This window comes from Acanthochromis polyacanthus, chromosome 9 (assembly GCF_021347895.1).
Source record: "Acanthochromis polyacanthus isolate Apoly-LR-REF ecotype Palm Island chromosome 9, KAUST_Apoly_ChrSc, whole genome shotgun sequence".
Taxonomy (NCBI): Eukaryota; Metazoa; Chordata; class Actinopteri; family Pomacentridae; genus Acanthochromis; species Acanthochromis polyacanthus.
The window spans coordinates 7199089-7215743 of NC_067121.1; the positions used below are offsets into that span (position 1 = coordinate 7199089).

Consider the following 16655-nt stretch of genomic DNA (forward strand, 5'->3'; position numbering starts at 1 on the left):
CTATCTCCTGTTAAAACAGCTCTGTCAGAGACATAAGCTGTTGACAAATATGTGAAGCCAGACTCGCACGGCAGGAGTTTCGGGCCGATTTACCCCTTAGCGTGTGGATGATTACCACACTATCACCCAGACTAGCTGATACTTTTGCTCAGTAACGCTAAACATTTCAGCCCTTGAAACTGCCGTCAACTATGGATGCTAAAACTGTTTATTAGAAACAGTTTTAGTATAGAGACAGCTGCGGCTGAAGAATAGACAATCATTTTTAATCCACACTCATTCAGCCTTGTGATTTAGTATTTTTTTCTCACAGTAAAGTCTTTGAAGTGTTACGTCATGGTGAATGTAAACCATTATTGGAGTGATTGTGCTACAGAACCTTTCTACCAGCTGCAACTGGAGTGCATGTACCTCATATCGATGTGGCAAAATCAGACGGTGAGCTTTCACTTTGTGATAGTTTTGGAACCAGCACAGCTCTGTGAAACTGCAGCGTTTCACAGAGTTTATGCAACATGGGTAATTTGTGCGAGCACGAAAACTACCATTACGACTGCTCTTATAGCGTAGTCATCATGTGGACACAAATTTTGGGCTGGACGTTTACTATGTGGGCCAGTTGTATAAGAGCTAAAATTTACTTAGCAACTGTTATCTGGTGGCTACGGGCAAATAAATGCTACAGGCTGATCAGGGGGAAGCCCTGTTTATTACAAAGTATTTTTTTCTGTTTACCGGTACTTTAATTAAAATAATTTTTAAAACAATTTTTACGCTTTTCTGTATCTGTATGAGACCTGAGCTTTGTTTGGAGTGCATTTTGAATTTTCCCTGGCTATTTGGGCTCAGTTGGATCTTATGAGTACAGAAACTAAGAACTACATTTGAACAGGAAGTCTTTTTTTTGTAAATTATGTCCACATATGAGGACAATGGTTTTTATTTTACTATATAATGCATTAAATTCACCAGTGTGTAACAGTGTTTAAAACTGTGAATTTCAATGCTTAAACTTGGCTGTATTAGAACAAAATGCAAACAGTGCAGCAATTGGTTTAACTTTTTGTGACTGTTTTTGAATTTTCCTTGCTCCATACTACATCTAGGAACTAGTTGTTGATTCCCTGTAGCTCTTGGGTGAAAGTGCAAATCTGAAAAGACCAGTGGGCCAGTACGAAGCAGCAACACATGAAAAACCCTTCACTTGAAACTAGGAAGTAGGACTAAAAACGTCATTTAGGTCTGTAGGAACAGTCTGTCATGCTTATTTACTTGTATGAAATGCTGAATAACAGTTGCGTTCAGTTTGCGAGCAAAGACAGCCTTTCTCTCTGCAGTGCATCGGGTTTTTCAGGGTGGCCATCTCTGGAAAATGTACTGCAGGAGATGTGTGGACTGAGACATGGGGTACTGGAGTGACCTGATGCTTTTTGCCGTGTTGTGGTGAGTGTGTCTTCACTTTCTCTACATGTCAGACATCAGTGTCACTCTTGATCAGGTATGCCTGAGCCACGGTCATGTGACAAAACTCAAATAAATCAAACAAGTACTTCCTAATTAACACAGTGGTAGCTTCTTACTTACTTGATAGAAACAGGTTCATTTTTCTGTTCTCACGCCTGATGTGACCACTTTGATTATTGAAGCAGACGCTCCTTGAACGGTCTGCATGCATTACGTGTGGAGTGTAGCCTTCAGGTTATAGCAACTTGTTGAACTATGATCTCCATTTTATTTCTATTTCTGTCATAAGATCACATTACATGGTAGACTGCTCTACTGCTCTGTCTTGCACAATAATCTTAATAATGTCTTGTAGTGTACCATTATTTTTCAAATCATGACGCAACCCAAATTTATAATCTGTCAGGATTTTAAAACTCCTGTAGTGTGAACCCGGCTTATGTAGGCTAGCTGGGAAGGATGAAGAAAAAAGCATTTTGGAGAATGTCACATTTAAAGTCTCCACTTCTGTGAACAGATGTGCACTTTTCAATGAAAATGAAGTAAAATGTTGCCACAGATACAGTGTGTTTAACTGTGCTGTGTTTTTTTTAGCCTGTTTTTGTTTACATTGTGGAAAATGAAGTAAAGTGAATCGCCTGTTTGTTTTTGCTTTTCAAACCTGAAGATTTTCAGACAACTTCTGAACTGTTCCAATTCCTGCACAGTCACTGCATTGTACATTATCTCTCTGATCTCTGTGCCAAGTGGTTTCTTTACTGATTTCTTCCAAACGTGCTGATTCATTTAATGTCTTTGTGTATTTCGTGATTGCATCCTAGTCTGGTTGTTTCAGGCCTTATAAGCAACACAAACCAAGTGTAGATGTTTAGCAATGTGTTGTAAAAGGCGCGTTTTCAATAAAAGTTTCTTTGGTCAAAGAAGTTTGATACTAAGAATATTTCTTTCAGTGCTGCTTATTCAAATTGATGGTTTAAATCATCATCGGCCTCAATGGTTTTTATGTATAAAATTGTCAGTGTTTGTTGTTTTTCAGATGGAGGTGCTCTGAGGGTTCCAATGTATTCCTTTTTGGTTGTGTGACTTAGTGGAGAGTGTAAATCGGGTTTCGATGAGAGCTGAAAAACACAAATAGCAAATCACAAAAGTTGCAGTTTAGGATATTCATTGTATGGCATGTCTGACCCAGAGGTTAGACTGTGTGTCAGTGGTTTGACAACTTCATGCCATCTCTAGATGGTGTCTCATGTTGTAATGCTCCATCACGTTCCAAATACACCAATCAGGCATAACATTATGACCACCTGCCTCATATAGTTTTGGTCTCCCTTATGTGGTCAAAAATGCTCTGAACCATTGGGCATGGACAAAAATAACTTTACACACAACAGGTATGTACAAGTATAATACACTAAATATACAAGACGTAGGGGAAACTGGCTGAGCTGTAAGATCAGCTGGAAGAGTGAACAAAGAGCAAAGAAACTTGCAAAAATTAGTGCAGCCATTCAGAAGCTACAGTGAAGAGAGTCAGATGACAGCTATCTGCACTGAAGTGACTGAGTGGAGAACTGAAGCTTCTGTGCACAGCCCCCCAGCAGCATCTGCCATAACCTCCTCCTAATTTTGAAACATTGCAATTTTGGGAGCTGTAAATTAAAGTGCTGTTCCTTCCTCACAGTTCCATCTGTATTGATGTGAAGCCAGTCAAAAGAAGGCTAAGCACTTTAATGTCCCAAGGTGATGTCTGAAACTGAGCAATGCTGAAACTCAGAGCTTGAAGAAGAAAAAAGAATGTGGACTGTATGAGCTTAAAAGAGAAAACAGCAATGCAGAAGGAGAAAACTTTGTTCAATTGAGTATTTTTCAGCTGCTCTGTTGTGATACTTTTTAAGTGGTGCAGTAAACACGTGTTTATTGTGGCATGCTCTGCATTCTTCTTTTGTTGTTTTATTCTCAGCATTGCAAAGACTGAACCCTAACAAACCACAGAAATGTAACAGAGTGTGTCTCCCTCTAGTGGATGTTGTGGAGTTTTCTCTTGTCTTTGCTCCAAAGGTTTTTGTACAGAGTTTTACTGTTTCCTGTCACTGTGGGCTTCACAGCACAGTAGTACACAGCAGAGTCTGTCACTGCAGCAGAGGAGATCTTCATATATAGATGTTTTTCTCCAGATAGTATCGTGGAGAACCTTGTCACTGACTCCAGAGACTCTGCTGCTCTTGAAGAGTTCAACCCTGAGATGTACAGGAGGAACTCCGGTCGTTTTCCTGGATGTTGCCGATACCAGAAGAAATCATCACTACTGGTAATTTTATTGGAGTATGTGTAGGTCAGAGTCACAGAGCTGCCTTCTAAACTGGACTCTTCATTCTTCACTGCAGTCAGTTGTTGGCAGTTGACACCTAAAGGAAGAAATAAATGTTGTTAAAGACCATTTTTAAGATTGAACGCCTGTTCAGGTGATTTCGATCACAAGGATCTTTTAGAGACATTTCTTCTTCCTGCTTTAACCTACCTTTCAGTGTGATCACAAACAAAGGAAACATGACACAGTAATGCAGTGACAGCATCTTCCACACACTATCTGTTATGTTTGGTTTACAGACTGAATGTATGTGACAGTGGGAGTCCTTTTCTGTTCTGCTCTTTGACAGAGTTGCTCCTCCCTCAACATGTTCCTCCTCTCATATCACTGTGATCAACTTGTAGTGAGTACTGTTCTAAAACAGGGTCATTCATGTGAAGGAAAGTTGCAGCTGTTTTTGATCCTGTTGTTGTCTGAGCAGAGAAAACACAGAAACAGTTCTGTGTTACTGTGTGTAATTCCATCTCAGATATCTGGATCTATCTTCCTAACCATGTCTGATTTGATGGAAACTTTTTTTTTATTATAAACTATGGATGTTTCCAAAAGTATATGTGAAGTTTTTGATTGATATATAAAGTACATTCTGGCTTATTTTTTCCTTGAATTTCCTCTTTGATTCATTTTGAGCACACATTGAAATCTGAGACTGTCTAAACAACAATCATGAGGAACATTGCAGGAACTATTAAAGATTAAAAGCATGGAAATTTCACTGTTGTTCCTCATCATGCAATTCACTGGAAATCTGAAATATTAAACAAATGGATGAAATAGTATTTAGTTATCGATCAGTTGAATTATGGAGAAAAGCTTTCATGAAAAGTTTCATCTTTAAACACATATCAGCAAAAATAAAAAGTTAATAATGCAAAATTCAAGTAGCGATATTTTCTGAACCATAAGTGTCACAAAAATGCAAAACATATACAATACTATCTAATATAAAATATGGGTACTGAGCAAGAATTATGAAGAAAATATTTAGTTTTGTCCATATTGTTTATGAACAAATGACTAAACAATACTTATAAAATTTCTCGGCAACAGGAAGAATATTATACTTTCTAGGTGAATAAACTATGACACGCTGTTTTTAGAAATCACAACGTACACAGCGTAGGCCACTTTCTATGCAAAGGTTGTGATTTACGCCACTTTCTAGCGTAAATTTCTGTCACTTAACTTGTTTTGTGCATAAGCAAGCATCAAGCATCAAGGTTGGTGCACCCAAAGACAAAAACAACAGCAGCAGCATCGGCAACGTGATGGATAATGAATAAAATAAAAATAAAATAGTCCGTTTCCTCCTCGCTCCAAAAGTGTGGTGCTGTGCTGCGGTGTGTGGGTTTCGCCATGTCTGTTTACCTCTCCTTGTGTATTTCCGGTGGGCCAGACGCGGCATACAAGTAGTTGCCAGACTCAAAAGACCAAGCTTCCTTTCGGATGAAACATGCGCAGAACGCAAATTAATGTTTCTTTCTACGGGGATATTCCGATGCGCATTTATATTACGAGATATTTGGGTTAGAAAAGGAGTAACCCAGGAGTCTTATTCGGGTTTTTAAAAACCGGAATATGAGCATATTCCGGTTTTTGCGGGTGTTTACATTGGCCGTACGCAACCGGGATATTGCTAATATTCCGGTTATGAAAGGGTTATTGACTGCATATAAATGTAATCAATTTCAGGCAACATCCTATCATTTTGCGCTTTTCAACCACATAATAATCTATGGGGTCTTTTTGCGGACATGCTATACTATGAACTACAGGCCATACTATGTTATTCTTGAAAAGAATTTAGGAGCATCGGAAATCAGACTGTCAGTAATTTAAATTTCCAATGAAAATTTCGGGGAGCACACGGGGTGGCCAATCAGATCACGTGTTTGTGTGGAAGATCTGCCACTGCCCGCGCACAGGCTTTCAAACACAGGTGTTCACTCGGAGATAGCCAGCCTTAGCCTGGCAATAGCCAGATTAATAATTGTGTAGTACTTGATAGTACTCCACAATATCAATCTGGGACCGCTCCATGTAAATCCGTTTGGAGGAAAGAGGGACGGATTGGACAATGCAACAGTATGTCCCACCTCTGACAGGTTTGTTTTTAGCCAATCGCGGGATCTTCACAACGAGCGGAGCCAATTGGTAGATTAAACTCTTACCAAAACCCATAGGTAAAAAAGCACAAACATCTTTACCATCCAGAAATGCGCAAAGCTCCTCTCGTTGTTCTTCCTTCAAAGAAGCAACAGGAGATTCAGCTAAAACTGACTTAATAGCAGCATCTACACGATCGTTGTCCTCCGTTGCCATGTTTGTTTTGATCTACTGGCGCTTGGTGTCGTCTTCACACCCGGATGTCCCGCCCCACACACGAATACTGCTGCGTGATTGGCCCGTGCCAACTTGGCTCTGTACGAAAAGTGAAGGCGGGAGCGGAGCAAGATGGTTTCTTGAGAGATTTGTGAACTCACAAATATTGCGAGAAATCAACTTGCTGGCAAGGTTAAGCCAGCCTGATAGCTGCACAATGACTGGGGAGTGTGTAGCACGGAAAATGTGGACCGGATTTTCACAAACCTGGCGTTCTCTGGAGTAAAAATGCGACCTCGATTTCCCCAAAGGCTACATTTTCCCATAACAGCAAAGTGAAACTTTTTTTTTTTTGCCCGTGTGATATTTGGAGTGTGGTGTGACAGCGTGTGAAGGGACTGAGTTGCGTGTGTCTCACGGCCAAAGCGTGAGACTGCAGCCCTGTAAACAGGAGAGATCTTCGCTTCTATCACCTGCTACAATAAAAGGTCGCTGATTCTTTTCACACATCTGCCTGTGTAAAATATTGGAAACAAAAATATGTGTTGTATACACCATGTATTGTATTATTTTGATGTGTGAATAAAACTAAACTAAAACTAAACTAAAAACTAAATTCTGCCGGAATTTCATAGCATGACACGCGTCGGAAGTAAACAATGAAATGCAGAGAAGTAAATAATGAAATGCGGAGACAGTGTTATGCTGCTTTGTGGACTCAGGTGACACACTTCAGACTTTTGAGCTGTAGCGTTTCGAAGAAATATTTCTTTGGTTGAGGTGACAATGAGTTAATCTCACAGTCTAAGAGTCTATCAACGAGCGACTCACTGCTGAAGAAATATTCACAGAGTTTGAAAAAACAAGGAGTTTTGGAGTTTTTTTCTTTAAATGATCCAAAATCAGTAAGAGTTTTTGCTGAAATAAAAGGTTTTGCTTTGCTGCTTCTTTTCTTAGACTTCTTCTCTCTTGATTGGAAATCCTGTGAATTAGTGTCAATGATCTAAGGTTTTCTAACTCGTGTCAGTCATCACAGGTGCATTCACTGTTGCTACATTTAATTCCTACTTTAAATCTTTTATTTTTAATCTTGTCTTTCCAAACTAAGTGTGTTTCATTGTTGATTAGAGGAAATGGTCCACTGCTCAACTCATAGGGGGAAAATAATCACTGACTGTATCAAATGTTTAATTAAATTCTTTACTTGTATCAAGTTTAGATTTCTTAAATTAGAGGAATATTGGGAGCTGCTACCGTGACGATAACAAACTTTAAATTATTTTATCTATACTGAGTGAACAGCTGTTTAATTTAGCTTTGTATTAGCAATACTATAGAGAGATTGATTCTACTGAATAAAGAGACAGACAGGTTAGTTTATTCTTAGTTCATCTGTTTAAACAGATTAGAGTATAATAGTTTGAATATCAGCTGATGGCAGCTTCAGTTCTTCTAATATATATTTCATTGTCAGTGCTACAGATGATTAATCTTTCTCTGGTTAATTTTTAAGTGCAGGATCATAACTCTTACTTTTTTATTGTACAGAAGAAGATATAGCATGGTGACTTAATCAGATGATTTTCTGGTGAAGGAACTGCATTTATATCCTGATACTGCAGGTCAAAGCAGGATTTTCTTGCTCAGCTCAGTAAGGAGGTGAACTCTGTGAAGTTGGGCTGTGGTTTGCTGCTCTCTTCCTGCGAGTTTGACATCTGACGGTTTTTGTTCAGGGTACAGGGATCATTTCACACTGTGTGAACCTTCCCAGCAGCATCAGATGGCTGAACGTTCACTTTAAATTCTATAATCACGAGTGTACAGTGAGGCGCTTCTCTTGAAGTTCTGAAATAATCTTTGTGGTGTGAATTTACTTTGCCATCATTCAGACGAGTATGTGGGATCACTCTGAGTGGATTTTCTTCTGTCTTCTGGTACCAGGAACGCTGTTTTTTTCCTCCAACACTATACAGACATAGACATGTACACATGCATCCTACAGGGTTTTTTTTTTTTATAAACTGCAGAAAAATGTTTTCTCAGTTCTAAACAGGAGAATGCTCTTCATGTTATTTTAAGAGATATTTGTTTCCTTGGTATTATATTGGATCATTTTCACCACAACAAAATCCAAACTAGAGGTAGGTTTTGCACCTTGTAAACAAAATAAGTCACAAAGGACTTTAAAATTTAAATGTGTCCACATTAGCCAATTTTAGATTTTTTTTCTTTTTACTTTCAGATTTAATAGTGTTCCTGATTTATACTGAAACTATGTTTCCCTTTTTTTCTTCTGGCTGTTTCTGTCTGATGTCTCTCTTATTAGATTAAATAAAGGCTATGTTTCAATAAGGTCCTTGCAAAAGACCTTAAACAAAGGTTTGTTCCAGGTTAGAGGATCTCTTGAGTGCTGCTGGTGCTGAAATAAAAAATTCAAAGAGTAAGACTGCCACCATGTGGTGATTTATTAGAGATGCACATTCTCATGAACACTTTACTGAGTCTTCCTTTCCTGTGGTGCTCTGGCATGAGACGTTTAGGCTGAACAAAATGGAGTAGCTTTGGTGCTTGTTAACCACTTCAAAGCTAGTATATGAACAAACATGTTTCCAGTCTGTTTTTAATGACCAAACTACACTTTTGAGTCAGACCTGATATTAAAAGAGTAATGATGACTGAAGTATAGATATTTGATGATATTCAGTAGTGGAAAAATCATTCAGGTATTCAAATAAAAATAACCCCTTTCTGCATTCAAAAGCATATAGCAGCAAAATTCAGTTAAAGTATTAGAGTACAGCAGCATGTTGTTGTAGCTGCTGCAGGTGGAGTTTGAACTACTTTATATTCAGTTTTATACACAATGACAGACAAGTCTGAGACTGAGAGATGAAAGAAGAAAAACAAAGTTCTGATCTACAGCTTTTCTCTGATCTTTGATTTTTGCTGAGATCTTTGATCATTTGAACGTTTAGAGGGTAAAAATTTCTATTCCGTGAAGCTGTTAACAACTCATAGACGTCTGAAATGTCAGTGCGACGAGATTTAATTTAATACAAGACCTTTATTTATAACAAAAGCAATCATACATAGCACAATTTGCAGTGAAATGCATTGTGCACCTGTTCCAGACTGAAATAAGAATAACACTGCTTTTGTAGGATGCCGAAAAGGAAACTGCTGCATTTAACCAAAGCATTATATTGTATCTCAAAAGTTTGTGTCAGATCTTACTCTGACAGAAAAAAGAAAATAATTCATATAAATGAAGCACAGCAGAAAATATGACATGTTCCTCTGAAATGTATCCGAGTAGACAGATAAGAGAAGAAGCACCTTAAAATTGTACTTTTAAATGTAGTAACTTTAGCCCATTGGTAATTCCGGTTTGTCTTTTGTTCTGTTGTTTTCAATAGTTCCTGGAGGAAAGTGGGATTCTGTGTCTGTCTCACTGGTGATTATAATCTGTAATTGTTTAATAATTTATGTTCACTTGATATATTTCCTTTCTAAACAGTAAGCAGCGGCAGTAACTCAATACATTTACCCAAATAAGGTACTAAAGTTCAGAGGGAGTAGAATTTTTCGTACCATCCCAGAGTTAATTTTCTGGCAATATTACTTTTTTTTTCTCTCTTTTTGGCAATATTACTTTTGATATATTACATGCATGCTGCTGATAATACTTAGCGCTACTTAAGTTAGGTTTTGATTAAAGATGTTGCTCTTAATGGAGTATTGTTGAGGTTTGGTACTTTTGCTTTATACATTCACCGTCACTTCACACAGTTTTTTTCTTTGTTGTTTTCTGGTTTGTTTTCAGTTCTTCTCTCTTATTTTTTTTTTTAACGAAATCTGTAAAAAAAAAAAAAAAAGTGTGCATCACAAACAGTGCTTATATTTCAAGTGTCTTGAAAGTATTTGAGTAATTTTGGACTGTCAAAATAATATGAAGTTTGTTGCAGCTGGTGCACAACTGCTTGTTTTGGTGAACAATATCATACATATTTCCATTTTATGTTACAGAACACTTTAAACCCCTGATGGACAGTACTAATTTGAATTTAGAAAAAACATCCCTTTTTGAGGAATTTGTATTTTGAATAATCTATTATTTTTACTTTTACTAATTTGAGTCATTTGTTATTATTATTAGTAGTAGTACTAGTAGTAGTAGTATTGCTGCTACTACTACTATTATTCAGTTCATTTGCACATTTCTGTATCATTTTTGTATATTCTTGTATATTTTGCCGATTTTTCCTTCTGAATTATATTTTCTATATTTTTATTTTATCTCATTTTATTTTATCTTTATTTATTATTTTACCTCCATTTTATACCCTTGCCTAATATTGTGTGTTGTCTTATTGTTTACCCCTTTATTGAATATCTATGCTTTAACAACAGAATTTACCCCTGGAGATTAACAAAGTCAGTCTATTATTCTTATTCTTATTCTTATTCTTATTATTATTATTATTGACTTGAACTGTAAAGACTAGTACATGAAGCAGATTAAAAACAAGAATAAAAACTTTACTTCAACTGTTTTAATTTGAAGGCGGAAGTAAAAATCGAAATATCCGGCGGAAGTGAAGTTAAGCTAAGCCGTTAGCTAACGAAAAGTGCTACAAACATTAGCTTTACTGATGTGTGGAAGTTTTTTCACTGTAAGTAGCGATGAGTTCAGTCCAGAATCTGAGAGAGTTGATCAACGAGCGACTAACTGCTGCTGCTGAAGAAATATTCACGGAGTTTGAGAAAACCATCGTCCAGTACGAGGAGGAGATCGATCGTCAGCGCAGACTGCTAGATAACATCTGGAAACCCGAGATAAAGTTACACACAACAGGTTCGTAGAATTGTGATGGTCTGAATGAGCTGATAGAAGTAAAGTGAGGAGCTGCGGTTTGTGTTGATGAAAAGCAGGAGAAATTTCACATTTCTCATCCGACTCCACAGTGGTCTTTAAATTTCAAGGTTTATCATAATCCCAAAGAAATCAGGCAAACACCAACTCACTGACTTTGATGACTGAATATAAATAGTTGTCCCAATGAACTGTAAAAGCCACGTTTTCCTTCATCCATGTACAATATTTGGTGATTTCATACACACGAAATGTACAGGAAGTCTTTTACTTTGTGGAAGTTGAAATTTCTATCTATGTCTCCCTCATTTTAGTTTTTCTGGTGCTCCACGTCAAACCCAACTCATTCACTCTGACACACTGACAAAAATATTCCTGCATACTTACTTAAGATATACTAACTGATCATTTATTTGTAGTAATTGAACAGTAGCTATGTACTAAATATCAGCACATTTCCATGTACAAGACTTTATGTGTATTTCATGTACATTAGCATAAAATATGGCACATGTTCATAAAAAAAAACGTTGAGTTCAACATGATGTACAAGAAGTTGCCATTGTGGCGTCACATCTGTCTATCTGTTGGTTAATGGTTTAATTCATCTGGTATGTGTTTGATATGTATGTACATTATGAGGAGTATCCTATCTCTTTCCAGCTAAATAAGTCAAGATATCTTTTTGAAAAAAAATCTCTCAGTTTACAGCATTTATCAGAAGCTGTAAAAAGCAGAGAGAATCAGTGTGTTTTCAATGTTCTGTCGGTTCTATAACTTGTCGTTTGACATATGATTCATTGAAATGACTCTATTCTACATGTCTCATTCAAAAATTCACCCAAACTAAGTTGTTTGCACCCGATCCATAGAAAAACAAAAACGTTCTGTTCCTAAGTGCAATAGACAGATTGACTTAGCTCAGACCAACAGTGAAATGACAAAAAAATCCATGTTTTCAGCTGACATGCAGACTGTTACTCAAAGAAGACAGGAGATGACAAAAGAGACTGACAGCAAAATAAAACCTATCAGGTCATTAACATCTGTGCAGCACGGCTCACAAACAGTATGAAGTAGAGCCATTTTATTATAATATTCTGCATTTTAATGGTAAGTTATGTCAAAACTGTGTCATACTACACAGAAGACATTCTGAGTTCTCTCTACTTTTAGTCGTGGTGCTGTTTCTAAAGAGGTACAGGATTTTATATTGTAGTAAAAATAAGCCCACAGTGAGGAAAAATGTGACAGGAGCAAAAACTACACAGACAGTGCTTGTGCTTTTAACTATACTTGTTCAGATGTGCGTCACCTGTCATCACCTTTTAAACCTTTTTCTTTTGTCATTTTGCCCTCCAGACCTTCTACAGCAACATGTCCAGGAGGAGAATGTTCTTGAAGAGCAGAATCTCTGCAACCACAAGAGGAATTCCAATCTGGACCAGGAGAACCCAGAGGTTCCACGGATGAAAGAAGAGCAGGAGGAGCTCTGCATCAGTCAGGAGGGAGAGCAGCTTATACAGATGCAAGAAGCCGATATGCTGATTCAATGCAAATCCGAATGTGAAGAAATCTCCATAGAAATGTTGAGAGTTTCCAGTAACACACTCGACCAGTTCGATGAAGAGATCGATTATCAGCGCTGGCTGAAGGATATCATCGGGAAACCACGAATAATGCTACACAGAATCGGTATGCAAAACTGTTACTGTCTGAATGAACTAACAAAGGAATGTGATGAGGACCCTATTCAGAGTTCTACGTTATCTTTTTTAGAGACGTTAAAGAAAATTGTTCTTCAAATGCAATACATAGCATTGATGTATGTCTTTTCTGAACTGTAAACATGCAGAATTTAACCTACAACGTGTATAAGACACAGGGGAAATTGACTTACGTTTTCAGACTCCAGCAGTGTTTACCTAAGATCCACTGTTATGGGGTGGTGGCTAATTTCGTTGTTCTTTACGGATATTTTGTCGTGACTTAATGGTTCGAGTTGACATATAGGCGACATAGATTTTAGACCGATTAACGGTTTTTAGGAAGCTTTTATTGCCCTCACAGTAGACAGTGACATGTATCAACCTGTAAACACAGAAAGATTTTTCAGTTTTCCAACTTTCCGATGGTTCTTGAACTTGTCATGTGTGACATACGGTTCATCAAAATGACTTCATTCTACATGTCACATTCAGTAACGCACCAAAGGTTGTTAGTACCAAATTCACTATCAAAACTTAAAATTACACACTAGACTAGACAACTAGACAACTTGGCAACCAACGAGTGACTCAGCTGCGACTGAGAGTCACATGACAAAAGTTAGGATGACTGTTCAGGTGAACTGCAGACTGTGTTTACACACAGAAGACAACAGAGACTGAGAAGGAAAAAGCAATCTGGATCAATAAAATCAATGTGGCATGGTTCAAAAGGTGTTTGTCAAGGTTGTAAAAATGGACATAGTTACAGTTTGTAGAGTCACTGTGTTTTCCTATGTTGGTAGAACCTGTGGGCACTTGGAAAAAGGTGTGCATCTTGATTGTAGTATTTCCAGTTGTTTTGTTGCTTTGTAAAAGTAACAGTCAAAGAAATTAGGGTTCACCTTGTTTGTGTTTGTTGTTGTTATGGTGTTGTTTTTTAATGTCAGAATTGTGCCATACTGCACAAAAGACTTTCTTGAGCTCTTTCTCCTAGACATGGCTGTGCTGTTTCCATAGAGATGCAGGATTTAATATTGCAGTTAAGGATGAGCACACTGTGAGGAAAATGTGACTTCCCAGACAGTGCTTGGGGGTCAGAGGATTAACTGTCTTTGCTCACATGTTTGTTTTCTTGTCATTTTGTTAGTAACGTTTTACATGTACCCGATTGTCCCTCCAGATCTCCCACAGCAGCAACATGTCTATGAAGAGGGGATTGGTCTCACTGACCAGGAGCTAAGTAACCAGGAAGACTCAGGGCCTTCACAGATTAAAGAGCAACAGGATCAACTCTGCTCCAGCCTGGATGAGAAGGACCGAGAGCCTTCACACAGTAATGATGAACAGGAGCAACTATGCACCAGCCTGGATCAGAAAGAGTTAGAGCTTCCACAGAATAAAGAGGAACAAATGAAACTCTGCACCAGTTTGGACCATAAGGACCCAGACCCCCCACAGACGAAAGATAAACAGGAGGAACTTTGGACCAGTCAGCAGAGACAGCAGATTATACTGAAGCAAACAACGGACACCTTTCTATCAACTCCAACTGATGAGGACAGTGACTACAGTGCACTAGACCCAATCAGCGACCAGCTCCTCTCTTATAATTTGCCAGTAGGTCAGAGCCCACATAGGGAAGGAGGTGAGCATGTAGACTCAGATTCACCTACAAATGCTGTGCTAAAGCCAAAGAAAAGTCACGAGTTAGTCAGTCAGATGAACAATGTAGACAAGTCTTCACTGTCAGAAAGTCATTGTGATACTGACACAGGTAAAAAGTCTGTAAGATGTGATGTTTGTGGAAACACCTTTACGAATAAATACCAAATCAAGAAATGTCACCAAATCCACAAAGCTGGAAAATCATATGCTTGCAAGACATGCAGAAAAAATGTTAGTTTTCATAGGAAGGTGTACCCTTGTGAAAGATGTGGAAAATGTTTCAACCAAAGTGGCACTCTGACTATCCACATGAGAACTCACACAGGTGAGAAGCCGTATTCTTGTGAGACATGTGGGAAAAGTTTTCATCAACGTAGTAATCTGATTGGCCACTTGCGAACACACACAGGTGAGAAGTTGGTTTCTTGCAAAACATGTGAAAAATCTTTCAGTAAAAGTAGTAGTCTGATTGTCCACATGAGAACTCACACAGGCGAGAAGCCTTACTTTTGTGAGACATGTGGCAAAAATTTCAATAAGAGAAGTATTCTGACTGTCCACATGAGAACACACACAGGTGAGAAGCCGTATTCTTGTAAAACCTGCGGAAAAAGTTTCACTCAACGCAATGGTTTGTTGTTCCACTTGAGAACACACACAGGTCAGAAGCCTTATTTTTGTGAAACATGTGGCAAAAGTTACAGTCAACGTAGTAATCTGACTGTGCACATGAGAACTCACACAGGTGAGAAGCCATATTTTTGTGAGATATGTGGAAAAACTTTCCGTCAAAGTAGTCTTCTGACTGTCCACATGAGAAATCACACGGGTGAGAAGCCTTATTTTTGTGAAACATGTGGCAAAAGTTACAGTCAACGTAGTAATCTGACTGTGCACATGAGAACTCACACAGGTGAGAAGCTGTAGTTCTGGAACAACGGTGGGAACAGAGCTTGAAAAAACAAAATGCTTTACATCTTTCAGGGTAAAAATAGGTCTTGTTGATTTAAAGTGCCTTTAGAACGCTTCAACAACGATTCTATGAGTTTACTGGATGTCAGATTGTGATACATAAATACTGAATTATCTATCAACTATGGATCTTGAGCAACTTTTACAGAAGCACATTGTATTTACAAAAGACAGACAACTGGAGACATCATAGTTGACCTAATAGTTAATTTAATGTTGTTTATCAATTTCTGCTAGAGCTAAGTGGGATATAAATGTATAAATATAAATGTGTTTTTTTGGTAAGTAAATTATTTTAGCAATTGTCAAGTCATGAGTTCATGTATATGTACATTAGTTGTAGTCCAGTTAATGTTACTTTCTGTTACTAATGTTTGTACAAAATTAAATTCAACCAGTTTGTAATGCTGTAAAATCTTTTAAGTAACAGACCTAATCGTTTTCATATCAGATAAAGATTCAGCTTTCTAAATGACAATTTCATTTTAAAGATCAACCCGGAGAGATTTCTGTTTCCTTCAAAGTAATTTGTTCAGATCAGATGACTTTGATGTCACACACTTTAGGTTTTGCTTTGTGAGTGGTGTATTTAGATGAATTGTAATGCAATTGTATAATTATTTATATTGATATTTATTTGAACATTTCCAGAAACAGATTATTTAGTTAAGTTCTGTTGGTACCTTCAGTCTGGTTGGTTGATAAAATGATGAAGATACATGGCTTTGGTGTCGCTGTTTGTGTGACATATTTTAACACTAAAAATAAAATTGTTTCTTTCACTAATTTTTTTTGTATTTTGTTGCCAATGACAATTTTTTCTTTGTTTTGAAAGGAAGCAACCAACTGTTCATGTTTGAGACAAAGTCTTATCATCCTTGTGTTCTGTTTTCTGGGTGTTTCATTATTTCAGGCAGATGATTGTTTCAAGTTTTCAACAAAAATCAACCTGTAGACAAAAGTTAGTTTTGCATTTGTCAAAATTGAACTGCGTGATAATATCCAACACTCTTACAGGACAGAACTGTATGATGACTTTCATCTGATTTGACATTTTTGGCAATTTTGAGATCTGCACTCTATATAAGTGTATTTTCAGAACTGCACTTTTATGACCTGCAATTTTCATGTCACCTGCTGAACTGGATGAGCTGCAAAGCTTCATTTCTGGCTAAGGTAGAACGATAGTCATAGTATGAGTATTAAATGTGAATCCAGTCAGGGAAACTATGTTTTAACTCTTCATCAGCTTCTACAAACCACCACGTTTTAACTAAGAATA

General features: G+C 37.5%; 1 protein-coding gene across 1 annotated transcript; it reads left to right on the top strand.

Annotated features, from left to right (window-relative positions):
• Positions 1–10747: 10747 nt before the first annotated feature.
• Positions 10748–16159, top strand: LOC110967702 (zinc finger protein 436-like). The gene is made up of 3 exons (XM_051953135.1): positions 10748–11009; positions 12390–12722; positions 13917–16159. The coding sequence occupies exons 1-3, from the start codon at positions 10838–10840 to the stop codon at positions 15326–15328; spliced, it is 1917 nt and encodes a 638-aa protein (XP_051809095.1). The 5' UTR covers positions 10748–10837; the 3' UTR covers positions 15329–16159.
• The last annotated feature ends 496 nt before the right edge of the window (positions 16160–16655 follow it).

What these genes read in the sequence shown, in the direction of transcription:
- LOC110967702 (XM_051953135.1), top strand. Translation starts at nt 10,838, where the DNA reads ATGAGTTCAGTCCAGAATCTGAGAGAGTTGATCAACGAGCGACTAACT. An exon ending in GATAAAGTTACACACAACAG is followed by an intron (nt 11,010 to 12,389) that starts GTTCGTAGAATT and finishes TTTGCCCTCCAG; the next exon opens with ACCTTCTACAGCAACATGTC. An exon ending in AATAATGCTACACAGAATCG is followed by an intron (nt 12,723 to 13,916) that starts GTATGCAAAACT and finishes TTGTCCCTCCAG; the next exon opens with ATCTCCCACAGCAGCAACAT.